The 27,048-nt window shown below is 40.1% G+C and overlaps 1 protein-coding gene across 1 annotated transcript; it reads right to left on the bottom strand.

The window, feature by feature from the left end:
- Positions 1-91: 91 nt before the first annotated feature.
- Positions 92-23,917, bottom strand: LOC308191068 (sodium-dependent neutral amino acid transporter B(0)AT1). Its single transcript, XM_080583057.1, has 12 exons — positions 23,359-23,917; positions 16,550-16,690; positions 14,569-14,706; positions 12,761-12,942; positions 11,891-12,001; positions 11,018-11,130; positions 9,125-9,253; positions 7,762-7,918; positions 6,408-6,612; positions 4,821-4,980; positions 2,008-2,170; positions 92-797 (listed from the first exon to the last, which is right to left on the bottom strand). The coding sequence occupies exons 1-12, from the start codon at positions 23,558-23,560 to the stop codon at positions 588-590; spliced, it is 1,911 nt and encodes a 636-aa protein (XP_080439183.1). The 5' UTR covers positions 23,561-23,917; the 3' UTR covers positions 92-587.
- Between the last annotated feature and the right edge of the window lie 3,131 nt (positions 23,918-27,048).

Genomic DNA, 27,048 nt, shown 5'->3' with positions numbered 1-27,048 from the left:
TCAAGGTAGGTATGTGAGTGCCTGTGTGCTTGGACATCATAGGCAATTAATAATATATATATATATAAATAAAACACAAATCAAACTGTCATTTCCATACTTAGAAATGTTTTTTATTAAATATTTTCAACTTCTGTATGAGACATAATATCAGTGGCTTTGTGCAACACAGTGGCATGTAAAGTAAAAACAATTTAAGGTGCAAGAGAAGTCAGTATAAAATTACCCGTCAGATTGGTAACCCAACCAGAATGATCGGACATGGAAGAGTCACTTATGGCTTGCCAAGCGCAGTGCATCCACAGACAGAGACCTCCAAGACAGTTTCGAACAAGCTGGCTTCAAAACCAGAGGCAAGACAAAGGATTTGGCCTGGTGCCCCCATCACTTGCAAAGGTGGTCATTTTGCTTCCAGGATCCAAGCTATTACCTCTTCACAGAGCATTGCATTGTTAAGAGAACAAATCTTTACCTGGAAACAGCACAGAGTAATCCTTTTATGGCAATAAAATTAATTCTGGATTCTTAAAGAAAATCTTTTTTCCTTTCTTCACTAACAAGGTGTTCTTCCACATTTTTGCAGAGCTTTATGCTGAATTCTTTAAGTTTCCATTGACAGAAGTCTCAGACGTGGAGCCTATAAGGCCTGTGCGATCTTTTTTCTTCTGACAGCAATTTCTGATGGCTTTGTAGATGGCAAAGGCAGGGATGACCAAACTAGGCACGCCGGCAAGTATTACAATAATAGCATACACCCAATTGGGATATCCAACCTTCTGTGTTTTCGGGAAGTCTTCCTGAAAGAACAAATGAACAAGCTGTATGAAACCATGTGGAGAATATACCCAAGAGCGTGCACTCGTTCAGTATTTTACTAGAACAGAAATGGAACCACAGCAGCAGCTAGCCACAGGGTACAGCCATTTGCTGCTTCCAGAGCAGCTTCCAGCTCAAGGGTTTGCAGTCTCGGCCATTTGGGATTTATTTTTTCCTTAGAAGCAATGGGGAGAAGAAATACGGTGAGGAGCAGGGGCTGCTGGAGGGACATCAGGGCTTGGTGGCCAAATAGCCCGTGGGCAGGCAGGCTGAGAGCAGGGTGTGGGAGTGCTGATGGGGTTTTAAGGAATGGAGCTGGTGGAGGGGGGAGAGGAGAGAGCAGCTCCGTTTCCCCATCTTCCTTTCTCTCCGTCTCTGTCTTATGAAAATAAAAGTTGATCTTCACAAACTGAACGTGCTGTATGTCTGGTTTTGCACCAAGAATGCTGACTTTTATAAGGCCAGATTGCAAAAAAGCAGAGCCAGAAAGTCAAGGAAGAGATGAGGTCCTGGGGAAAATGATGGTGTCCCCCCCTTTCCTTTATCTTGTTATGCCCTCCCCAGTACCACATACAGCTTATTATTCTTCAAGGGGAGGAAAGGAAAAGTAGGTAATTTATCACCCTAATTATAATTCAAATAATGCAAGTATATTTGGAAGAGCGAAGAAGAAATCTGGGTAGGAGAATATTAATTTCTTCTGTCAGCAGTGAGTAACCAGCACTACTTCAGTTCTGTGATCTTAAATGCACACGGAAACACATGCAATATCAAAATGGCTTCACAGACTTGGTCCTTTGTCAACACAGAAAGGCTGTGGCATTTCCAGCTCTTCTATAACCCCTACCATGGAACCGACGTCTGTTTAAGTGGTCCTGTTCCAGTCTTACCTAACAACTAGATTAATGTTTGGGCTTTACCCAATTTAGAAAAGCTGCTCAGATGTCGCTGTGTATCAACTGTAGGCAATACAGCTGAATTTAGGACTTATTTTTCTAAGTGTTACTTTTTTATTATTGCTTTATGTATTGTAACAAGGTTTTTGTTGTTGTTGTTGTTTTTGTTTTTTGTTTTTTTTTTTTTTTTACCTGAAACCTGTTTCAGGTGAGAGGTTAATATAACTATGACTCTGGAATTAAAGAAGAATATATCCAGTAATTCTAAATAAATGATTTGGTTTTATATACTTACATAGTTAGGATCCCAGACACTGTAGAGCAGTTCTTCATTGACCTTCACCACAAAATAGAAGAAGAAGATAACTAACATAATGAGAGGGCTGATAACTCTCCAGGTAACCTGCCAGAAGATATTGGGCTTGTGTCCAATCATGAACTCAATATCCTTGTTAAACCTAGGAACGAAAACAGGAAGTTCAGAGCCATAAAAACGGGAAAGGATCAAAGGCTGCCTGCTCAGAAGCAGGAAAGTTCAAATGACACCTAGCTGTGCTTCCTCGGACTTTGCCTTGGGCCGTGTGAGTCAGGACTGGCAATGACATCAGGAGGTAAGCCCAAGCAGTGCGAATTTAGGCAGATATTGCTGTAACCATGCTAAAAGTTTCTAACTCGTAGCTCCCAAGGGTGAGTCAGGAAAATTATTTTCAGAAATGTACTTTCTTCAAGAATTCTGTGAGGTATACACGAAGTAGTTCCAGCAAGAAAGAACCAGTGTAGACAGAGTTTCCCTATAATATGTTGCAGTGTTTCAGGATTTTTTTGTAAGCATCTCAGATCTGCATCAGTTAAAAGAATTGACACAATATTAAAAAGCAAATTGGAGTAATTTTAAAAATTAGATTCTATAAATAATGTTTGTTTAATTTGGTTTTCTACCAGTTTTCTCAGGCTGACTACTGAAGTAGTATTTAACTTAATGCCTGGCTCATTAAGGACTCCTAGAAATGTGTAATTTAGGTTAAGCACGGAGTGCACCATGAAAAATGGGACAAAAATGTCTCCACAGGAAGAATCCAACTCTGCATTGCAGGTGATATCATCCACACAGGTCCTGAACCTAGTTTATGACCCCTACAAATGCTACATACACACACTGCTTAAATAAAAACTAGTTTGGCAGTTTAGGGCTTCTATTGTTGTTTTACCTTACAGTTCCCTAGGTACATATGGTCTCCCTTGGGCATGCACAAAAGCCGAATTAGTCAACATAACCAAAGAGGCTTGCTTTTTCAGTTTGGATCTAATTACAAATTCAGAATGAAATATAGATCTGCCTAAATTGCCAGCCAGGATGCAGTCCCATGGGCAAGCCCTGGGGAGGCAGCATGCTGTGCTGCACCTCCCGGCAGCCGTGCGAAGGTGGTGAACACCAGCCACGCAGCATTGAGCTAGAGGAGATTCCTTCCTTTCCCTGAATATACACCCTCCGTCCCTCTGTGGGGAGTGCTCTGCTCTGTCTGCCAGTTGTGGGAGAAGCAGAGAGAGCATCCTCCGCTGCTCCTGCCAAGGCAGGGCCACATCCTGTGGGCGACCTGAGACTTCGGAGGCAGGAGAGAATGGGCAGGACGTGGCAGACAAGAATTTGAGGTGGGGAAAGTAGAGCCCCATGTTCCAGTACCTGCCCTTAGTCCATGTGTACCTCACATGAAAGTGTCATGGATAAACTGCGAGATCTCCTTCTGCCAGGAGAGCCGCCATTTTACCAGTGGCCCTTTTTCAGATTTTGAGAAAAAGATCATGGACACTCCTCTGGAGCAGGTAACACCACCTTGGGGCAGCTCTGACAAGCTGAGAACATCTCCTGTCCTCACTTTTCCCACCAGCATGCCGGTGCCCTTTGCCAGCCCTCTGAAGTGCCCCACTGCCTCCAACCACTCTACAGGAAACCCAGGTACCATCTGCAGGGACATGTAGTGGCCAGGGACATTAAAGGCTGGCATTGAAGCTCCTATCTGAATCAGTCCCACGGTGGCCTAGACCCATGTTTATATCCTGGGAATAGTTTTAGTTTGTCTGTGTAAAGTGTTCTGAGATTTTAAGAGAAAGGAAAAGTGATCAAAGGAGACTTTTCTGTCCTCACCAAATTAATATAAGCCTTCTTTCACCAGGGTGCTCCCTGTGCTCGCCTAATTTACCCCAGGTATCAAACTGTAAATATGGGAACAGGGATCAGAGGTCCTTCTCCCCATTGCCAAGAGCTGCACAGCCAGAGGGCTGGCACAGACTCAAGCAGGACCTACAGGTACTTGAAGGTCCCCACAGTATTTTCATATTAATTATGAATGGAAGGATGGAGAAATTGGATTTATTACATCTCTAAAAAGTTGTTAGGGTAATTACTCACTGCCAAAATAGATAAAGTCCTGAACACAACAGGATCATATCTCAGTAGCCTGGGATTTGCATCCTGTTGTAAAACAATATCTGCAACCAGCATGAGGATGCCTGCTTTGCACAACATCATCTGGCACTCATTTTAAACATTCCTGGAACAGACCTGTGTTTTAAGCTTTTAGCTCGGTGTGCTTGTACTTTGCTTCTGCTAATTACATACTTCATGCAATTATTCTGAAGAGAGTTTGTTATAAATGCCATCATATTTACAATGTAAGTGAGATATAGTGACATTTATATAATTGTTGCAAATACATATATAACAAAGCTTATTTTAAAAATAAATTATTTGCATTCATATTATTTTACTCTAGGACACTTGGTAATGCTTAATATTTTCTTGCAGTATCTTAGGGATGTGTTTATTTCAGCTGGTTGTTATAGAGCATTATCTGTCACAACGTATTAAGAGAAAAGTAGAAAGCTTTCATGTACAAAAAAAAATCCTCACCAAATCCTTAACAAATCATCTTTTTTCTTGTTGAGATCTATTTTAGAAACCTAAATCATATAAGCCACCCTAAACTAGTTGCATAATTCCAGAAATTTCTCTAACAGAAATGGTGTGCATTAAGTTGTAGCAAGAATGCAGCTAGACAACCACTCTATTTACACACTATTTTCTAGTGATGTTTAACTTGTCTTTCATACCTGTCTATTCCGTAAATGTAGACAACGGAAAACATCTCACAAAATGCAATTATTAGCAAAGGAATAGAGCCAGCAAAACTGTCGAACAAACTCAGCCAGTAATTACCAGACTCCAGGACAAAAATAAAAGCTATCAAGTAGGACCCTGCACAGATGAGACCTGTGAAAGACAAAACAACAGAAAACAGCAGCAAGTTTAGACACAGAAAAAAAAAAACAAAAAACAAGCAAACAAACAACAACAAAACACAAAACCAAAACCAAACATCTGAACAAAACCAAGTGAAACTGGGCAGACTTCTGAGCTCCTCAAGTGTACTGATTTGCTTGTCTCAGAGCATTGCAGCCATGTTCAGGCAATCAGGGCAGCCTCTGTTGCTGCTGCGGAGCTACCTTGCCTTGCAGAAAGCTTGCCAGAGGAAAATGCACGTCAGTGGATAAGGAACTGGCTAGATGGCTGCACACAGAGAGTGGTGGTCAATGGCTCTATGTTCAGGTGGAGGCCCATGACGATTGGTTTCCCTCAAGAGTCTGTCCTGGGACTGGTACTGTTTAATATCTTTATCAGTGACACAGACAGTGGGATCGAGTGCACCTTCAGCAAGTTTGCAGGTGACACCAAGCTGAGTGGTGTGGTTGATACAACAGAAGGAAGGGATGCCATCCAGAGGGACTTGGACAAGCTTGAGAAGTGGGCCCATGTGACTCTAATGAGGCTCAACAAGGCCAAGAGCAAGGTGCTGCACCTGGGTTGGGGCAATCCCAGACATGAGTACAGACTGGGAGAAGAACTCATTGAGAGCAGCCCTGCAGAGAAGGACTTGGGGGTTCTGGTGGACAAAAAGCTCGACATGAGCCAGCAATGCATGCTTGCAGCCCAGAAGGCCAACTGTGTCCTGGGCTGCATCAACAGAGGAGCAGCCAGCAGGTGGAGGGAGGGGATTGTCACCCTCTGCTCTGCCCTTGTGAGGCCTCACTTGGAGTGCTGCGTCCAGGTGTGGGGCCCCCAACACAAGAATGATGTGGGGCTGTTAGAGCGGGTCCAGAGGAGGGCCACAAGGCTGGAGCACCTCTCCTGTGAAAAGAGGCTGAGAGAGTTTTGGATGTTCAGCCTACAGAAGAGAAGGCTCCGGGTAGATCTCATTGCAGCCTTTCAGTACTTAAAGGGGGCTTATAAAAAGATGGAGACTGATTTGTTGCTCAGACAGTGATAGGACAAAGAGGAATGGTTTTAAACTAAAAGAGGGGAGATTAGATGTTAGGAGGAAATTCTTCACTCGGAGGGTGGTGAAGCACTGGCACAGGTTGCCCAGAGAAGCTGTGGATGCCCCACCCCTGGAAGTGTTCAAGGCCAGGCTGGATGGGGCTTTGGGCAACCTGGTCTGGTGGGAGGTGTCCCTGCCCATGGCAGGGGGGTTGGAACAAGATATCTTTAGGGTCCCTTCCAACCCAAACACTTCTATGATCTTATGAATTTTAGGACAAACTTGCCATAATTCCATGTAATTAATACTGCCTTTTGTAGCGTATAAACTACTCATTGAAGAGGTGGGAGTGGACATCACTTGTCTCTGATAAAGCACTTACCTGTAACGAGTTCCTTAGGCCATTTAGGGGGTATAACATTAAGATCTTGTAAAGGTACAAGCACACCTTCCATGTTTCCAAACATAGATGACAAACCCAAACAGAATAGCATGATGAAGAAGAGGATGGACCACAAAGGTGAGACAGGCATCTTGGTGATAGCTTCAGTGAAGACAATAAAGGCTAAGCCAGTTCCTTCAACTCCCTGTGGAAGATTTCAGAAGCTCCAAAAATTAGGCTCACTAACTCACACAGACTTTAATTTTACATCTGTATTCACTAGAGTTGGTGTATACTACACCACACCACAATAATTATGATTTTTCTTTCCACAAAGACCTCCCAATGCAGCAATGTATTTACTGTAATTATAATACAAATCCTATTTCATGGAACTGAAAGCGAAAAAGCTGTGTGATACCATTTTACCCTTGACTGCCTGTTTATCCTAGCATACTTCTGCCATCCATAAAGCACTACCACTAAGTGAGACTGTGGTGGAAAATGATAGCAATGACAAGATGCCAAAGACTTATATAAACCAAAAAAAGGTTTAATAGTGGTAAGAGAGTAGTTTGTACATCACGTGTGCCAGAAGACACTTTGAGTTATGATTTCATTTTTCAATATATTCATGATGCTTGCAATAGAAAAGATGTGACAATACTGCTTAGCCTGTAAAATCAAAGTTTCAGGACTCTGGATGCCAGCTTGGCAGCAAGTCTGAATCTGCTGTGTGTCTGCTCCCTGCTGTGTGTAATGCCTTGTGAGGTACCAGAACGGGCTGTCCCGTCTGAAGTGGCTGAGCCAAGGTTTCCAGTCCTCCAGATTTTATAGACACCTGTATTGACCTGTAATTCCCCACCTTTTTAACATATATATAAGTATACATATATGTTTTAAAAAATATAAAATCCGAGGTATATGGATTTAGTCACAAACCCTTCTTGTACCATTTTTTTACCCCAGTGTCAAGGTTCATCCTTCCTGTGTCGTGGCACACCTGTACTGATCAGGGCAGGGTTTGCTTCACTCTGAGAGTCTCTCCCCCTGTTCTAATCCTATTCTCTTTCCCACCAAAGCTGCAACCAGGTTCTTTTCTGACATGTTGCCAGTACTTATCACATGAATTAAACTGCTTATCTCCTCAAAAGCAAAATGATATTATATGGCATAAACAGAAGTAATTCTTAGGGCATTCTAAGAAGGCCAAAATCACTGGTAATATATAAACAAACAAACAAAACAACCCCCACGCTCGTAATGAAAAACATTAGTCAATTAAAAAATAAAAATGTTGTTATAGTTTCTACAATATTGATGGTATTGATATGAGCTAGGGTGTACAACTTACATCATTCAAGAAAGTTTTCAGATCACAGGTTTCAAACTTAAGGCTTGCAAAAATTTCCGGATTAGTCATGTTGCATAACTGCTGCATTTGTTCAAAGTTATCTTGGGTTACATTGCCTTCTGGCAAGTCAAATGCATTCATCAAGGTGAGAATATTTCTGTAAAAGTGAAATACAAGTACTTTGAAATTGTTTATTTGTAAGCAGCATCAGGATTCATTTTGATCCTCATGTTGTTAAGAACACAATGTCTTTTACAAAGAAGATTCAAAGGAAACAATGCTTCTGTTGCTCAGGTTCGGATTATAAAATTGGGAAGTCCAGCAGTTTTGTGCAAGTGCAATTCTTTCTTTCTTCTTCTAAGGTCAGCCCGATGCTGTCCTTCAAGACACAGACCATGGCTAAATGGATCGGGCCCTCGGGGGCCTGTGCAGCAGCTGGGTGCCCCCATTTGCACTGCAAAGGGAAACACTCAGCAGTTCAGACTGGGGAGCTTCTGGGGACGTGTAAGGTGCCTGAAGTTTCCTATCGTGGACTTTCTCAGCTGAGTAAGGAGGAACTAGACAGGAATTTGCAGGGTTTGGCAGCCCAGGTGAGAAGGGAGTCTGAACTGCTCTGTTAAAATTAGGCACCTCTGTGACACCCAAGCATTTAATCTCTGCAGGAGGCAACCTAAACACAAGGCTGACACAGCATATACTGCGTTCACGCCATACCTCAGCTCAGCAGGCAGAGATTATTGTGATTTCTGCAGTTTCTAGTAAAGTTTCTAGACAATTTTCCAGTAGGTGGTAGGAATTAATTAAATGAATTAAAATGAGAAGATTAATTACTGGGTAATTTCTCCATGTAGTATGCAGAATCACTAGCAGTACCTGAAGTGTCCACCCTGTAATCCAGATGAAGCCAGTATTCTGTGTTATTTCATTTCACACTGAAACTATAGATACTCTAGCACATTTTAATGAAATAATACATCATGAACTGAATCTGCCTTTATGTTGGTAGAAATTGTACATAAACTGCAGTTATACTTGAAATAACTGTTTCAGGAAAACAACAACAACTACAAAACCCATTCAAATATGGAATGTCCTCCTCCTCCCCTATTACTTTTGGAAACGCCAGGGAATAATGTAAAATATGGTTGCTTATGCGACATCTATGTAGGAAATAAAGTGGCACAAACAATTTTCACCTCATGTGGGGTGATTTTGATTTTCTGGAGTAATGGGTGGTCTGATACCATGTGGGTCAGGAGCTGTAATTGTTCAGAAATGACAAAAGCATTATCATCAAACTAAGAGAACTGCCTCAGCCAAACAAACATATGTATATTCTGTTTTTTTTTTTTTGATAACTTACTTGTCAAAACAGTCATCGTATCTTTCTGTGGCTCTGAATCCAATGATGGAGTATATGACAGTTGCTGCATAGACAGATGTGAAACCATTGATCACTGAGATAATCACAGCATCTTTCTCACAGTTGTTGCTGCAATTCAGAGAAGAAACAATGGATTTCAAGCACATTCACAAAATAAATACTAAAAACTGGCTACCAAGACTAACAAAAAAGTAGTCTACAGATGCATAGGTACATCAATATGCCCTCTAACAATATTCAAGTACAGCTGTTAAGATTCAGTGAATTAAAACTTGGTGCCTGAAGCAATTTAATAGCTATGCTTTTCCTTTTTTTTTTTCTTTTTTTCTTTTTTTTTTTTTATCTTCTCAAATAATCCTATGCATAAGGAATAATTGCCTCATTTTTTTTCACAGTCTTACGCAAAGTAAAACAGGCAAAAAAAGTATGTCTCGTTTTTGCGCCTGGAATGCATGTGTTCTCACACCTATTGGCATAGGCTGTATCTTAGCAGCTGGGCTATTCTGCTGCAGGGTGAAAGATTTGGGTTTGAACTCAGTCAAGAGGACAAAGTGTACAAAAGCTTCCATAAAACTGTGAAGTACCACGAAAACATGGTACTGTAAAGCTGTAGTAGCCAAGAGTATTTAGGAACAGTTTTGTTTGACTGTTGGACAAAAGATGGCTCAAAATGCCCCCACCCTTTGGAAATACTATGGGAAGGTTATGCTGGCAAGGTCAGACAGGCTGTCTATTCCATTGAGAAAGCTAAACTGCCTTGTAGAGACTTTTTTTGCTGCAGACATTTCTTGCCAAACTATCTGTGCAGAGATGGAAAAACCGCAGAGCCAGAAAGAGACTTTCATCTGAGAGAGAAGATAAAAAATCAATATGAAATTAGTTAATGGTTTTATTAGAAGGCTGTAAAGCTCTAGATATTGTATTTCTCTTGGGCAAGGCAAGACTATTCAGGGTAATTTGGTGTTGTCATGTATAATTTTATAATCACCTTTGAGAGAAAGCCAACAAAGACTTGTGACACTGTGACCTTTCCTGATTCATAGTTTTGCAAGTACATTTATAAGGGGTGGAGGGCATTGAATTGATTTTTTTTTTGCTGTCCTCTGTTGTCAGTTTTTCCACTGTAACATGAGATTGTCAATGGCAGGCTTGATTAAAATATTTCTTTCTCTTAGAGAAGGTGAGATGCTCAAGCTCCACCTTGTTATGAATGGGACCAAACTAGATATCTGAAACTTAATTTGGAGACATTTGTCAATAATATTAGGCTCAGAGAATGCCACACAGTTTATCGTTCAAAAGGAGAATGCTGAAGGGATAGGTGGCTGTGCCAAAATTTTGTGAGGTATAATACAACACTACATTGTAATTTGCTAGTTGGGTCAGTCCTGGGCAAAGGGAGTTGGTACTCCATCTCTTTCCTGCCCTCATCACATACATAAAGGAAGCAACTGAAAATGAATTTTAAAATACCTAGATATATCTTCCAATCTCTTAAACCAAATATTTAAGCCACAGTCTGCAAACTGCTTTGAAATGCATGTAACATCACCCTTCTCCAACAGTGTGGAGTCAGGCGGCAACACCACGCGCTGAGCAGCCCTGCTCAGGAAGCTCCTGGTGGCAGGTAGCCAGGCTCCTTCTTTCCAACCTGACCCATGCCATCTTTCTGCAGGAAGCCAGCCAGTGCTGGGACCTGAAATCTTGGCTCATGAGAGCTAGGATCAGCAACATGAGCTGTGTCTAACCTGTTTGAGGGGATGGTGTCCCCATCTCAGATAATTACTGAGTAATGACGGGGCAGGAATGGACAGGCTTCATTTGAAAGAATGAAATATTCATATAAAATTTGTTTTTTGCCTGGATACTTACTGAACAGAGTTGTAACTGGAGAATGAAATGAGGCCTCCAAAGGCCAGGGAGAAAGAGTAAAACACTTGAGCACCCGCGTCCAGCCACGTCACTGGGTTAGCCAGCTCAGTAACCTGAGGTATCAGACATACAGCTTTAAGATTATATATCATCGCTATTTAGACTGAATATGAAGAATTTGAAACAATAATTAAAACAAGAACATTAGCCATGCAGAACTTACCATTTTTGAAGAGTGTTAAAAACAAAATGTCAGCACTTTTGGCAAACTTTTTTTTCAAAAAGAAAACCTGTAGGGTTTCTGCAAGTATTTTGAAAATTGATAAACAAATTACTTTCCATAGCTGCCAGTTGCCATGCCTGTTTCCAGAAAAGCTTTTTATTATTTAGCATTAGCAATGACCACTCAGAGGTCTGCTCATGGAAGGTGAAAACTCTTTAAATTTTGCTTAAAAGCTGTTGTATTGTTAAAACATTCTCCTAGGTCTTTTGTCCATATAGCCATATTGACTAGATGGGTTCTCTTCCCAGCTCTGTGACAGGTGCTCTACAGTTAGCATAACTGGTCCGTAGCTAGAATACACAACACCTCAGGAAAAGAAAGCGAGCTCCCTTGTGAGAACTACTTTGCATCCCTCCGCAATGATGCTTGCATCTTTTATAACAGATGCTGATCGTGGGGAGAGAGAAAGTATGTGTACATATGAGTATTTTATATCCAATGCAAAGAAAGATTCACCTGTCAGAATCAAGGTTTTAAAGATGTCTGAGGGACAGTTAGAAAAACACCGCTGGAGAGGATTAATTTTTACTCAGTTGTTAATTACAGAGAGAGCTACATCATGTTTCAGTAAGGGATGGGCTGTGACTTACGTTGGGAGTGAAGAGATACACAATCCCATTGACTGATCCCTTCAGTGTCAAGCCACGGATTAGAAAAATGGTGAGCACAAGGTACGGAAGAGTTGATGTTACATACACGGCCTGCACAAGGAGCATGTAATACAACAGTTAAATACAACGGAACACTTTAATAAACAAAGCACCAAAGGGAAGAAGAGAGGGTAATGAACAAGAAATTGTTATTAACAAATAATGGCGAGTTTCAAATGAGTTGCAATCAGCATACTACAGAAAACTATGCTCAGGAGAAACTGTATGTGAGTATATTTTGACAATAATTTTACAGTCATTGTGCTCTACTTAAGACGAATTGTCATTGCTGAAATTCAACTCAGATCATTCAAAAGCAGCATGGAGAATAATCTACACCCTGATATCAGGTTGCTGCCAATGCAAGGATGGGATCTTAGGGCATCTCTGGACAGCAGAACATTGGTTACTTGTGCAGAGAGTATTAAGGACTAGCACAAACCCAAGTAAATCTGTACATTTATATTTTGAAGTGAATAGTCATAGCAGAAAGACGAGTACCTTGATCCTGTGTTAAAGGCTAATGTTAATGTTAGGTACTAATAATTAAAGAGTGTTCTGCTAAGATCTGTAAGGACAAGGAAGCTGACCTGCTCACACCAATGTTCACATAAATCTAACCAAATTACACCAAATCAAATTCCATTTCATCCAGCTTCATTCTCCAAAAATTGTCCCCAGTGATGACACCTGAAGTTTTAGACATGCTTTCACCCAAGAAACAGGCAGTTTCTACAGCATGATTGGGTCTGTATGAATAAGGAATTACAACAGCATATCATCTGTTTTGTATAAAACAAAGTAGAGTACCTTTCCTGTTGTTTCAATGCCTCTGATTGTGCACACGTACAGTACTCCCCATGCACACGTTAAACACAACAAAAGCCACCACTGTATAGTGCCTGAATCCGCAATAGAATTGGAAGTGTTTAATGTTTCTCTGTACCAGAAATAATCCACAGGGGAGCTCTTGGCACACTCTTCTACGTAATCTGTAAACACAAAATAATTGTAATTCCTTATGTATTCTATTTGCTTGAAAAATCAAGTTAAAAAATAAACACTGCTGTTCAAAATTGTATTACATAATGCCAATGAATTTGTTCTTGGCAGATTTCAGATCCCTAGAGGCTGGTTTCACAGAAAAAAAAAGAGTTAATGAGAAAATGAGAAAATGTTAAACAACGTTCCTAAATAATATTTTTAAGAAGGAAACAGATGATATTGTTATTCCTATCAATTCAGATAATGCAGATAAATTATTTGAGGCTCACTCAAAGACTCTTCTTCTTTCTGTACAATTTTTCTTTTTTTCCTACAAAAAGGTTAGAATCCTCTTGAGCCAAGGAGAATGTGGAGAGGACTTCTGAGTTTTTTCCACATATATGTCTATTGAATGGATTTATTTTTTTTTAAGTAGAGGAAAAGTAGCTAGGCAGATGTTTTTCAATGGTTGTGCACTGTTCCCACCTTATCTCAAACAGAAATAAAAACAAACAAACAAACAAAGAAAAAAAAACCACAGCATTGGGCTTTTAATATACTCCCTGTTGTGTCCTGCCTGGTGGAGCCTGTGCTCCTGCCCACAGCCTCCCGCAGCCAGACGACTCTTCACCTCCTTGCTCCGATCAGCAATATTTTCTTTGCCTTCCTGTTTTGTGGGGCATCGTTCAAGGTCTTGTAAGCTCAGGTTGGATTCTCAGCTGCCTGCAAGGTGCTGACCCATGCAGTATTCTGCCCTGGCCTGCCCTTACGCGAAGTGTTGCTGTCCTGATGCTGGGAGGAGAGGAGCACGGCTCCCAGGAGCCGCTCCCTGACCCATGGGAACAACCTGCTCCATACAGTTTTGTGCAGTTTTTCGTTTTCTTTTAAATATGCTATTAAAGGGCTGTTGGAGAAGAGGTGGGAGGGAACAAACAGGGACTGCTGTTTATTGCCCTTGTGTGGATGAAAGGCAGTGTCTGGCATCCCTCACTGGTGTAGCCGAAAGCTTTACATTCCCTCTCATATTTTTATAAATAATTTCCATTATTTTCTTCTCAAGTGGACTGGAATGCTCAAACGTGACTACAATATGCAGATACTGTTTCAAGACTCTCAGGTAGCCGTGAAACTCTCAGAACCATTTTAAACCAATACATATAGCATATTATCCATTTTACTCCTGGTTAAAAGACTTCTGTGAGTAAACATGAATCTTTATCACTAGCACTGATAACTCTCATAAGAAACATGGAAGTGCTATTAGACAATGTGTCACTCAGGCTGGCATATGTTAGTTATGAAGAAACATTGTCTAAATCAGGAAAACGTTAATGTTTATGCTAGACTTCTGTTTTGTGAATATCCTTTATGTAAACACATCTGTCAAAATTGTTCCAATGGCTTCAGCTCAGAAGTTTCATATTTAAAAAGTCCATTTTTGCTTCAAAGGTTAAATATTCATCATACTTTACAGAGAATGCATTTTTAAAAAACGCAAATATTAAAATAGCACATTGTTCCTAAAGAAACTAGTCTGCCTTACTGTTGTCTTACAGAAAGAGTTTCAATTATTCTAGTTGCTAGAAACAAAGAAATGTGTTATGCAACTAAGTACAATATTTCATAAAATATACCTGTTCTGCTGGCATTGAGAGGACAGCTGCTCCAAGGCAGGGGCTCTTGGAAGGAGTTGAAGAAATACCACATTACCCAGGCAATGATAGTATTGTAATATAAACCCACTAGGAAAGATACAAGCATTGCTGCTATGCCTGGGGAAAAAAAAAAGAGAATACAATATAAATTTCAGCACTCTTTAATAAAGACATATCAAAACATAGTAAATAGAAAAAAAAAAAAAAGAGAGAGAAAATAATAATTAAAACAAACGAAGATCAGTCCAACCAGATATAAGAATACTAAAGCAGTTACAACAAATTTAATTTCAAGGATGTGAAAATAATTCCTGTCTTCAGACTGTCAGTACAAAGAAACATGCTTTTACTCCTTTACCTCTCCAAAACACACCAATAAATGAAGTTAATGCTTCAAGGAAGGAACTCTAAGGCCAGAATTAACACCCTATGCACAGAGTGGAGTGCAGTCACTAAATGGGGAAACTGGGCTCACATCCCAGCTCTGGGAACAAGTGTGCATCATGGTAGGAGCCTTATGGTTTTCGTCCTTGGCAATTTCCTTCCCTCCTCACCATTCTAATTCCATGCTTTATAGCTTTTCCCCTCTGTTCTCCACCACTTCTTTTGGATGTAGTCTTTATCACTGTGAATTTGTTACCTAAATGCTGGGCAGGTTATTCTTATATAGGTATGCCACATAAAACTACTCTGGGACTGAAGCTGATGCCCACGTAGGAGCCAACTTTATGGGTGGACTAACTCCTTACAGACACTACACAATCCTGTTCACAGTCTTGCCCTCTGATATTTAGGGAGTTCAGGATGCTGGGTATATGTAAAGCTCAACTAACTTGGGATTTTGCCTAAACGTGACCCAGATTGTCTCCCCCTTCCACAATGTCACTGCAAAGGTCAGCAGAGGTGTGTGGCTAATCTTTCTTGTAGGGGATGTATGGCAGTCAGGAGGCACAGTATGTGGAAAGCTGTGAGATTTGAGCCAGTATTTCTCCTCCTCCACTTGCTCCCAAGTAACCTCTGGTGACTTCTCTGGCAGAGACTAAATGCTAATGATTAGGTCCTGAGGGCTCTTGGGCTCCAAAGAAGTTTGAAAAATTCCACGAGCAATATCTTTTGTAACTGATTTACAGACACAGTTGATGCCATCAGCAATCTTAACTGGCTGTGTTTCTTCCCTTTCAGGTGTCTGGTGATCACAGACTCACAGAACGGCTGAGGTTGGCAGGGGCCTCTGGAGGTCATCTGCTCCAACCCCTGCTCCAGCAGGGACACCCAGAGCGGGCTGCCCAGGGACACGTCCAGGTGGCTTTTGGAGATCTTCTAGGCTGGAGTCTCTGAAACCTCTCTGGGCAGCCTGTGCCAGCACTCAGTCACCCACACAGTGAAGAAGTGTTTCCCTTCTGTGGGATTTTTAGTGTTGTGTGCATGAAGCAGCTTTTACTGCATTGTTAGATGGAATATTTGAATACCCAGGAGTTTAATACAGATGTGAAGAAGCATATTCTGTCTCCATGACTTTTAGTGTGGTACTTCTCTCAGACGGAAGAAAGTAACCTTACATGGAGTTGGAGTCTGACAGACCAATTTTAGGAAGATTTAACTATTAGCTATCCATAGAAATGTTGCAGAACAACTTTTTGGCACACTTGATTGTTCATCCTACTGGTAAAAACAGTAAATTGTCATAGCAAATGACAATCTCTCTGAAGTCTGAAATTGGTGTCAAATTAGGGAAAGGTTTTAACTGGACCCACAGTATCTGGGAACATGGACACAAAATTTTCATAGTGCTTTATTAGTCTGACCTATCAGATGGAGAGCTAGTGAGAAAGGATAAGTAACAGATCTTGGCATCTTTTATGGCACACCAGAGTAAAATTCTGAAGTTGTGCTCTTAAGGTTATCAGTTCAGAGACAAGTGCTTTCTCATGTTTTTTTTTTATATTCTCTTCAGACTTACCAACACCTTTCAGGGTAGGGTGGATGGAACTCCAGACTCCCACACTGCCCTTCCTCAGCCTTTGGCCAATGGCGAACTCAAGATGAAGCAGGGGGATACCCTCCAGAATCAACAAAATCAGGAAAGGGATCATGAAGGCTCCTGTAATGGATAAGAAAAAATGTTTCCTGTCAGTGAAATACTACAATAAAGTACAAACTTCAGTTCTGCTGGCTTTTTAAACAGTGGCTGAATTGTAGGCATACTTGTGGAAACCCTTCTCCAACTTCTAAACAATGCTTTTGACTGATTGTCCATGCAGGAAACTTCATTACGTATGTGCTTTCAGGTGGGAATTCTTATTTTTTCCAAGTGGCAAACATAAATCATTATTATACAGTCCCAAGGGTAAACTCCAAAGGAGCTACCTTTGGATTGGCAATGGAGGACATATTATTTCTTTCCTGGCATGACTTCCATTTTTTTTTCTGTGAAAGTTTATGGTTTTATAATTGTGAATCATAGAAATTATATGAAGTAGTTGAATGAACTAAGCAAGATGCCTGGAAAGATTAGTCAGGAGCCTGGGGCTGGGTGCCAGTCTCAGTAAGGCTGTCTCCATAAAATGACCAGTAACTCTTCCTGACAGCTGAGTTAAACAGTTTTTATGTTTTGGTAGGAGAGAGCTGAAGTTCAGGGTTCAAATCTTGTTAAGCATGACAAGGCTGGTTAGTATAGGACAAATATTTTCAATTCATTTTTTCCTTATTAAAGTCTTCCTCAGACTTGGAGATAACATATAACACCACACCAGAATACCAAAGTGCAGAGTCAAATGCTTGAAAACTGTGACTTATTAAAATTGTGGTTATCTGTCATTCCATCTTCACCTTCCTAAACATAGACTGTAAATAACTTAAGTACATCAAAAAATGCAAAACACTGTGTGAACTGTTCAGGTTTGGGTACTTACTGACTTTTTCCTCATGAATGCAATGAAAATCAGATAGAAAGTGACAGAGGAGAGTTGAAGAATGGAAACTATAGTTTTCAATTCAAGGCAGTTTAGTGTTTGGAAGTGTGTGCTCATCTGTTTCATTGGGTATCCTCATAATGTCATATACACCAGAGTTTTAGAAACGATCCATACTGCAAAGTCTTATTTTTTTGTGTGCTTTAATGAAGTCTGCTAAAAACAACATTGTTGTTTCAAGTGGTCACTATTATACTGAAATCAGCCAGATGTGCTTTATTGCTTTTTTTTGCTTCCACTCCTATGGAACTCAAGTTATTCTAGTTACTCACCTGTCTTTCACTGACATTTTAAATATTTGCTAATTGCTATTGGTACCGACATTTAAACTCATAAAATGCTATTCAAAATGCTGAGCACTTTGAAAATGCTCAGGTTACACATCTGAATGACTAACCACTGATACACTAAAAAATACATATTTTGAATCTAGTTGCAGAAGATAATTTTATGGACATGATATTCCCAGACTTCTTTAGAGCATTTCATTTAGCACCACAGAAAAGTATTACTAAAAGTCTAAAATACTTCAAAATCAGTGTATCTCATCTTGCATGCATTAAAAATTGTCTATCACTGTAAAAATACAGACTGACAAAGTGGAGAGGTTTCAAAGGAGATCCAGAAGAATATGACTCAGGGCATAGTTTTCGTTAGTGAAAAACTGAAGGACTCAATATGAACTGCTATTTGTAGAGAAGTTTGTTGAACTTTCAACTCTACTGACTCTTCTTCCATTTCTTTTGTGTCAGTATATCACCTCGGGAGATGGATTACATGGACATCGTCACCAAGCAGGACAGTTTCCCATTTGTTTTCTTCCCCACTTTGCACATCTCAGCTTCCCTTCCCTTCCCCAGAGACCGTGAATTCCTTGCAACAAGGTCCTTGCATTAGTGGGGTGCAGCTACCTGTTAGATATAGGTGCCTCTGACTGGTTCTCTCTCATTTCAGAGGAAAGCAGACATTTTGTAATGCCAGAAAGGAATGGAGGATGGTGGTTTAGCTTCTGCCCTAGAACGGAGGTAATAGAACTACTACCCAGAGCCCTTGGTAATGATGCAAAAGGCTTAATGTACTTCACCGTCTGACCCATTTTGTCTGTAAGGACCTGCTTAGCTGTGCTGGAACATGATCTGGTGAGCACTTAAGGGCCTTTCTTCATCTGATCAGACACGCAATGCACGCAGATTTGGCTTCAAAGGGCTTGTACTCTGCTGGTACTCCACCCCATTCCTGTAAGTAATACTTCTCCCAGCTGTTTTACTCTTGCTTTCACAGATAGCAGGACTTTTGCAGTGTATGTGATAAGTGCCCTCTCACTGTTGTGACCCATCCCTGTACACCCTGGTGGTGGCTTTCCTCCTGCATGGGAGTGTCTGTGGGACAACATCCACTCACAAAGCCTCTGGCTTTTCACATAGATAAAGTTAGTTATCCGTGTATGGAGATTCAAGCAGGTAGAAACACGCCATGTTCTATCTTGTGTCAGGCTGGCACACACTTGCTCTCCCGGAACTCTCACTCTGGCCAGAAACTTTCATGACAGTAAGATGAGACAAGGGCGAGGCCCAAGACACTTACTAGGAGTCTGAAACCTGACCCTACAAAGTTTGTAGGCATGTTCTATCTTGACCTTTCATTTTTGTCTCCCATTTTGGATGCTGGATAGGCCTCTACTGTACAGCAATCTCATTTCTCTCTGGTAAAGGCCTTCCTCAGCAATGGCTCACACAATCACAGAATATCCTGGGCTGGAAGGGACTCACACGGATCCTCAAGTCCAACTCCTAACTCCACACAGGACAACCTAGAAGTTAAACCATATATCTAAGAGTGTTGTCCAAATGCTTCTTGAACCCCGTCAGACATGGTTAAAAGGACTATAACGGCTGTTTATTTCCTTATGCAACAAGATCTTTGACCAGGGAGAGAATTTCTAATCAAGTCTCTAAAAGATCTAAAGATCTTACTGTGGCCTGATGAAGAAGAGGGATGCATCTCCATTAGGAAAAAAGATGGTTAAGAAACGCTATTCACTATGAAGGATTAGAAGCATTTTCTTTTGAAATCAAGCAAACAACAAAAAAAGTATCAACTTTTCGTTTTTAAGTAGAAAGCAGTCTGACTGACATTCTGTTTTGGGCTCCATTTTCTCATGGTTGAGCCATTTTTGCAGGTCTTAACTGCAAAGTGCACCTTCTCTCACAAAACTCTAGCAGTCTGGGTAGACATCAAGCCTCACTCTCCAACATAATGAGATCCAGGAATAGCACTGTCCCTGCACAATAACTCTCCAAATGCACAGCACAATCTATTGCTCCAAACCTCTTAAAATTAAGCCATCTTCTGTGGTAAGAGGACATGCCACAAGTGCTCCATAAACCTCAAGGGTTTTCCTGAGGTCTCAGGATACTTAGAGGTACTTTTATTAAGATGTCATAAAAGAAGTCTTTAAGCATGACACATCTTTGAAGAGCAATCAGATAAAGGGACTCCATGACCTTTGCACAGCCACAGAAAGGAAAAAGGATGCCTTTCTTATAGTCACCTATTGAATAATTACGATGAACCCTGTAGAAATGTATATAAACAATGAGTAATCTTTCCAGTTGGAAGACCTTACAGCTGAGATACGGCATTCTAATCTTGCTTCAGTACTGTATTTCAGAACCCATTGTATTTGAAGATCTGCATAGCTATTACACATTTTTTGCTTAAGTGTAATCTAAGATTTTCTAAATTAAAATTGAAAAAATATTATTGCTTTCACATAAAGGGAACACAGACTGAGGAAGCTATCCTGCATTGACTCTGATGTCTTTGCCATCATTTCATTCAGCATGTCATGCATGGAGATGAAAAAGTTCTACCTTATGCAGTGGCAAAGTTTACTGGAGATATATGCAAGCTGTAGACTTAAAGACTATTTATTTTAAATTAATGGTTTAAATATTAAATATACATCCTTTTTTTTTTTTTATAACGCTCATCAGGGATGAAACAAAAATGTTTAACATTTGATTAAATGACATGTTGCTCAATAAAGATTAAACAAAAGCTATGTGTAATGTCAGAGAGAGCTATCACCTGAGAGGAAGTTTCAATCTCATTATGCTAGTGAAAACACTGAGGCAAACACTGTAGCTTTTACACTGTGTGTATACTGAAATCTAGTTTGCCTGTGGTAATGATGTATTTTACAGCTTTTAAACATGGTCCTGCTGCCCGCATGCCCATCTCTCCACTCTTTCTTCTCTTCCTGCTTTCCCTCACGTACTGCCAGTTGCTGATCCCCAAGGCACCAGAGCAATGAGCTCATCTTCTTGACCAGCATGCTGAGTGGCAAAGACTAAGGCAAAATTTGTCTAAAATGTCTAGGAAACATGGATTTCCAACTGGAGGTAGCTGAAGCAAGACTGAAGAGTATGCAATTAGGGATGATGTAGAGCTGAACCTACTGGGTGCACCTACTGGGTGCTGTGAACACAGCTGAATGGGAATTAGAGATGCAGGAACCAGAAAATCTCACTAGATAGAAGACATCTCAACACCAAAATATCTTCAAAAATAAGAACTTCAAGATCTGTTTTCACAATACTGATAGGTACATGTTCTAATTCAAAGCCATTCTTTCACAAGGCAGCAAAGAGCTTTTTATTTTTTATTTTTCTGATTGAAGGGAGAAGTTGAAGAACAGAAACTGTAATGAGAGGACAACAGTGGTGGCAGGAGGTGAGGTGGATTTAGACCTACCAGAAGAAACTGAGGAGCACTGTGCAGCAGGGAGAGAGGAGGGGATTGCACAACAGCTCTCCATCCTTAAGCGTGATGAACATAAGGAGTCCTTTCTAAGAAGCCATGAGATGGCATTGATGCCCACTGTTATGTTTTGGTAATAAGTCACTGCTTTTGGAGTTCTGCAGAAGAATTGATAGGGAAAGCAGCTACATGGACACATATCTGTACAGTAACTCTAATCCCGGAGCCAGCTATGTCATTTCCTTGCTGCGTGCTGCCTCACAACTTCTGCCTAAAATCTGAGAGTCCCAGGGATGCAAGAAGCAGAAGATAACTGTTGTTAGTGTTCCTGAGCAGGGACAAACCACAGGATAATGAGAAAGAAATGTGTGGACTAGAAGACAGTGTATATACCAGTATACACACAGAAGCAATGCATATCTCTTCAATGACATTAATGAGAAAATCATGAGCCGTACCAAGTTCTTTGTGTTTCTTGGATGTTCATTTTTTCAGCTGCATTTCATTCTGCTAGAACAAGAGGGAAAGGACAGCTAGGTGGAAAAGCAGGAAAGTGCCTGTAAATCAGCATGGGGAAACAGGGCGTGTTTACTTTCTAAGGGTAAGTAGAAGAACCTGAAAAGCCAATGAGTGCCATGAATTTTGGAGATATCCATTTACTTTTTCAAATAGAAATTGTCATACATAGAAAGGCGGTTATGACTTTTCTTGTCTGACTTGTGATTTTTTTTGTTACAAAAGCTGGCAGTGCTGCACATGACCTCCAGTTTGCACTGCAAACCCTAAAAGCCAGCCCATGGAAGAAAAATCTTAGAATTTAAAGCATCTTCTCTTTTAAATGAGTCAACTGAATAATCTGTAGTTAAAGTGCCAGTAACTCCCCACAGAGCCTTCCTTGGTCCCCACTCTATCTAGGAAGAGCAATTTTCAAACATTTCTCTTTGTACATTTAACGTAAGCCACAAGTTTTCCTTCGGGATCAAACACCTCAAAGGAACAAAGACTTTTTATGCATATCCTGGAGTGAAATGCAGATGACAAGTAGATAGTGAGCAGAACAGACTTTCAGAAAACTGATGAGGGCACAACAAGCTCCTGGTACATAAGCATAGCTTACATGCAACGGCCCCAGATTGTCAGCTTGCAGGCTGTCAACATGAAGGCTGCTGCTGGACTGCCCAAAATTAGTCTCTACAGCTGTAGATGTGAGGAACATGTGCAAATGAGTTTCTCTGTCAACACACCTAAATTTGGTCTCTATTCAGCTTTTCCTCTACAACAGGTTATGCAATTCTTCCTCAGAGAAGAAGCAGAAAATGGGCATATCTAAACATATAGTACTGATTGAGAAGGAAAGTAGTCATGATATGAAATTTATGCTGTCATATAATATTTAAGCAATGGTTCAGCTTCAGATCATCTTTAAAAATTAATGGCAAATTAGGGAAACAAAACTTGTATAATATGTTCGCTCAGTCCTAACCTGAACCCCAAGGTGTCACAGTAAATTATATGGTCAATAGTGTATATGTGGATTTTAAATGACTTAATAACATGACAGCTAAAATAACAGTTAACCACTTTCATGCTGTTGCTCCTGCTATCATAAATTGCATGTATACTGACACTACAGCCAATACAGAGATCAGTCAAAAAACATTGAAAGCCCTATTATGAAAAGATCTCTTGGGATCATGATCAGAATTATACTGCCAAGTAGTTTATTAATATTTTAAAATATATATTATATATGTAAGTATGTATGTATGCAAAGTAGCATCAGTTTTAAATTAAGAAAACATACTGCTTATATGACAGCGTAAGACTGATTGGGTCCCAAAATAAAAACAGTCCTTTTTCTCCTGTCAGCGACATGATTTCATAACCTGTGAAATAACCTCCATCGGTCTTCTAGAGATGACCATCACTATCTCTACAAGAACTGACCAGTTCTAACCAAAGCATTCTATTATTTGTTTCCTGAAAGAAATTAAACCTAACTTATAGACGGTGTTAAGATGTATTAAAGACATACCTCCTCCATGGCTCTGGCAGAGATACGGAAACCGCCACACGTTTCCCAAGCCCACACAAAACCCTACGCACGTCAACATATACTGAGCCTTGTTGTCCCATTTTGGTCTGGAGTCTGCCTCTTCTTTCTCAAGGACCTCGAGTTCCGTGTGGGAAGGTATCCTGTCCTCCAGGCCAGGATTGGGTAACTGTAACTTCACCATGTTTTTAATTTCCTGCCTTAAAAAGCTGCCCCTGTGAGGATTTTATGAAGCAGGCAGCTAGTTAGAAATCTGCACAAAAAGAGACCATCTATTTGCTGTCTTCAGCTATATATAGTGAACCTTTGGCACTAAACTTGAAAGTGCAGACTTGTGGTAAAAAGAAGCGTCAGCAAATCATTCGATTGACCAAGTCAGCTCTGACACTTATTAATGCTTTATCTGCCAAGGTTTTATGGAACAGTCTGTTCATCTACTATAAGGCATTGATTTCAGTTAATGTAATTCAGGAGATAATTTGGCTATAAACTGTAATCGCCTATAAGGTCATGAAACACCCCTCGCCACTCCCATGTTTAAACTTACTTAAATACATATATAGCACTAACAAATACGGAATAAAGTGATTCCACTGGCCTCAGACTTAACATAGAGGTTTCGTACTATTTCTTATCATGAAGATAAACTGTTTGTGAATCTCCATCACACTCGTTTTCCCACAGTATATGTTTACAAAATGGTATATTTTGTGATAATTACTGAAACGTTCTTCCTTCTCTGCGAGAGATCTTATTCTATTAAATGTCCTGACAAAAAGGATGGAGAATGAAAGGGATTATAAAATCTGACCTTTACAATCATAAGCATAATCTGCTTACCCTAAGGCCTCTAATCATTACAGAACAAGGTCTGAAGAACATAACATCTTGTAAATGGACTTGAATCAAAGGTCCCTTCACCTTTTCAATGACCCTATGATACACCGATCAAAAAGAAATAAGAATCACGGGTTAACGAATACTGCAGATACTATTTGTGTCCGCATTCTTTCAGTACAATCATAACAACACAGCTGTCTGTACCTCACAGTTTGATAACGGTAAGTAGTTGCTGGTGAAATCTATGTACAAAATCTAACACAATGTGTATCATAAGAATTTTGTCAGATAAACCCTATAGGCTACATTCATATGATGATACAGGGTGATCAACATAAAGAACTAGAAGGGATCTTTTATGTCCAGCCCCTTCTGAAGCAGGTGAACACATCACAACATCCCTTTGCAACCTTATCGCGTCAATTCAAATTGATTTTTTTGCACTCCCTATTATTTCAAAGCTGGTCTAGAGTTTCAGACCTCTTATGCCTACTTTCTACTTTAAAGAAATTAGCTTGATTTCTATTTCTTGTTTCTAAGAAATATGATTTCCAGCTGTATTAAATTCAGGACCCGCTCATAATAATTTGTACTTGTGACAACTACAGGTCATTGCAGGCCTGATCCCTGTATTTAAACTGCCTCAGCCCCAGTTTCGCCAGGCTAAATAAAGCAAGGTGATTTAGTTTCTTCCCTGCGAAAAAAGGGCTCTCCATTATCTCTTGAACAGAAAAGTTACAAAAAATTCTTCACCCTTGACATAAAAAGCTATAACTGTATACAGCAGCCCAGATGGATTTTCCCTGTGCCTTGTAATCAGGTACTAGAATTTCCCTAACTGTACTTGAAATATCTCTATTAATCTGCCAAGTCGTATCACTCGCCTTTGTCTTGACTTTGTCAATTCTGCAGATTAGCTGTCTCCTGATTACCACTGGATCAAAGCTTTTCTTCTCCTCAGGTGCTTCTTAGCTTGCAGCAGACTATCTTTATTTTCCAGATTACCTAAAGTGTATTTTTTATGGAACTCCAAGATGTTGAGCTACTTACTCAGTTCTTCCTGAATGATAATCTATTTTTTCAGTATTAACAATACCTCTGAGCTTGCACCATGAGTGTTTCATAAAAATGCAACTACTTTTGTCTTTGGTCATTAGTGAAATAATGACAAAAGATTTGTTCCTAAGCTGTTCCTTGAGGAACTGCATTAGTAACTTTCCCCTGGACCATCATTTCTGCTTTCAGCACTGTTTGCCATCATCATCAGATATTTACTTTGTTCTTTGTTCAGTTTATATCTCCTGTAAGGCAACAGCTTTACTGATGTTCAAAAGGATTGCATTTACTGTGCTTCCCTTGTACAGAAAATTAATTTTTCATTTATAAATGACAATATAGAACTCTCAAATTGCAGCTCTTCAACTTCCAGTTCCAGAGAAGGACACTGACTTGGTCAATAGCAAGAAACTGCAGGTTGCACGAGCTTCAGGCTCATCTGGGTTATTATTCTGCCCGAAACAGAGGGAGAGAATCCAAACATTCACATTGTAAGAAATGAGATAGTAACAAATAGCAGGAAAAGCAAACATCCTCCTCTAGTTTATGTCGTAATATTTCTATTTTCCCTGACTTGTAGGCTTCATTTCTAGAATTTTGCAAAGTCATATATAGAAACTCTTTTGATATCTGAATCAGATCATGATTACACAATGTCCAAACAATTTGTCTTACAGCTATAAACTAATGACTCTATGTGATCATAAATCCTTGACAATCAAGATTTCTTATAGAATTTATTCTAAAATAGCACGTTTCTCTGCAGGCATGGTGTAAGCTGATACTGAAGGAACAAATGTAGCCTCCTTTGGGAATCAAACTGAGGATAAATTGTCAGGAAACGAAATAAATGCACAGTTGTGTCCAGATGATATGAAACTTTATCTTTGTTAAGTTTCACGTGCAAGCAATTTTCATCAGGATCCAAAAACACACTTTAGATTGCACTCTGCTGCATTAATCCAAATTTCTGGAGAAGTTTATTTTACTTTGATAATACCGGGTTCCAGTGGTTGCTAGCTGTTACACATTTGCAGAAGCAAATATGCTGGTATAGCATCTAGCTCAAATTTCTTTATCGGTGTAATTGCACGAGTAATGACCTCGCCGCGCTGTGCCTTTCTCCGAAGCACCTGCAGTGGCACTGCCACCAGCTCCAAGAGGAGCTGCAGTGGCACGGAGGGGTTGCCTATATTGCCACCCTGTGGATTGGAACAAACAAGTTGCATCGTCTGCTCTTGCAGAAGATGGCTTGTGCGTGCTCTTGCCCTCTGACGTGCTGGGGGACAAGATTTCTCAAATTAATTCACGCTAATTGCAGCACAAGGCTGTGCATTGCCACGCAAAGCCAGTGGCACGCTGGCACCGGGCCCTTTTCTTAGTTCTGTGATAAACTTCTCCTTCAAGTTATGCTAGGCTTAGGGCACATCCCACAGGGTTTGTCATGGCCAATAAACTCCATGAAATCAATCTTTTTGCAATAGAAGCTGACAAACAAGACATATTTTGCAAACACATAAATGCAGGAGAAAATGGATCTTACCTTTGGATCGGATTATTTGTGATTAACCATTTCTAATCACTCATTGGCTTTTTGTCTGCTACAACCACATTTTTAACATACCATTTTTTCACAAGTTAATGTGATTGAAAATGAAATGTCCCTTTCTAAAGGTCATATATATTATTTGAATACACACACACATATATATTTGTGGAAGAATATATGTATACTTTTCTTAACTGAAGATGTCTTTCATCTATCAGGACAATGAA

This window comes from Anser brachyrhynchus (assembly GCF_964034855.1).
Source record: "Anser brachyrhynchus genome assembly, chromosome: 2".
NCBI lineage: Eukaryota > Metazoa > Chordata > Aves > Anseriformes > Anatidae > Anser > Anser brachyrhynchus.
Note: the sequence above shows the minus strand (reverse complement) of the source record. Positions and strands in the feature narration are given on the sequence as shown.

Bases quoted from the DNA above. Each gene is read 5' to 3' on its own strand.
- LOC308191068 (XM_080583057.1), bottom strand. From the start codon at position 23,560: ATGGTGAAGTTACAGTTACCCAATCCTGGCCTGGAGGACAGGATACCT. The intron at 6,613-7,761 runs GTAAGTTGTACA...AATCTTCCACAG, and splicing joins TGAAAACTTTCTTGAATGAT to GGAGTTGAAGGAACTGGCTT. The intron at 798-2,007 runs GTAAGTATATAA...TTGTTCTTTCAG, and splicing joins GTGTCTGGGATCCTAACTAT to GAAGACTTCCCGAAAACACA.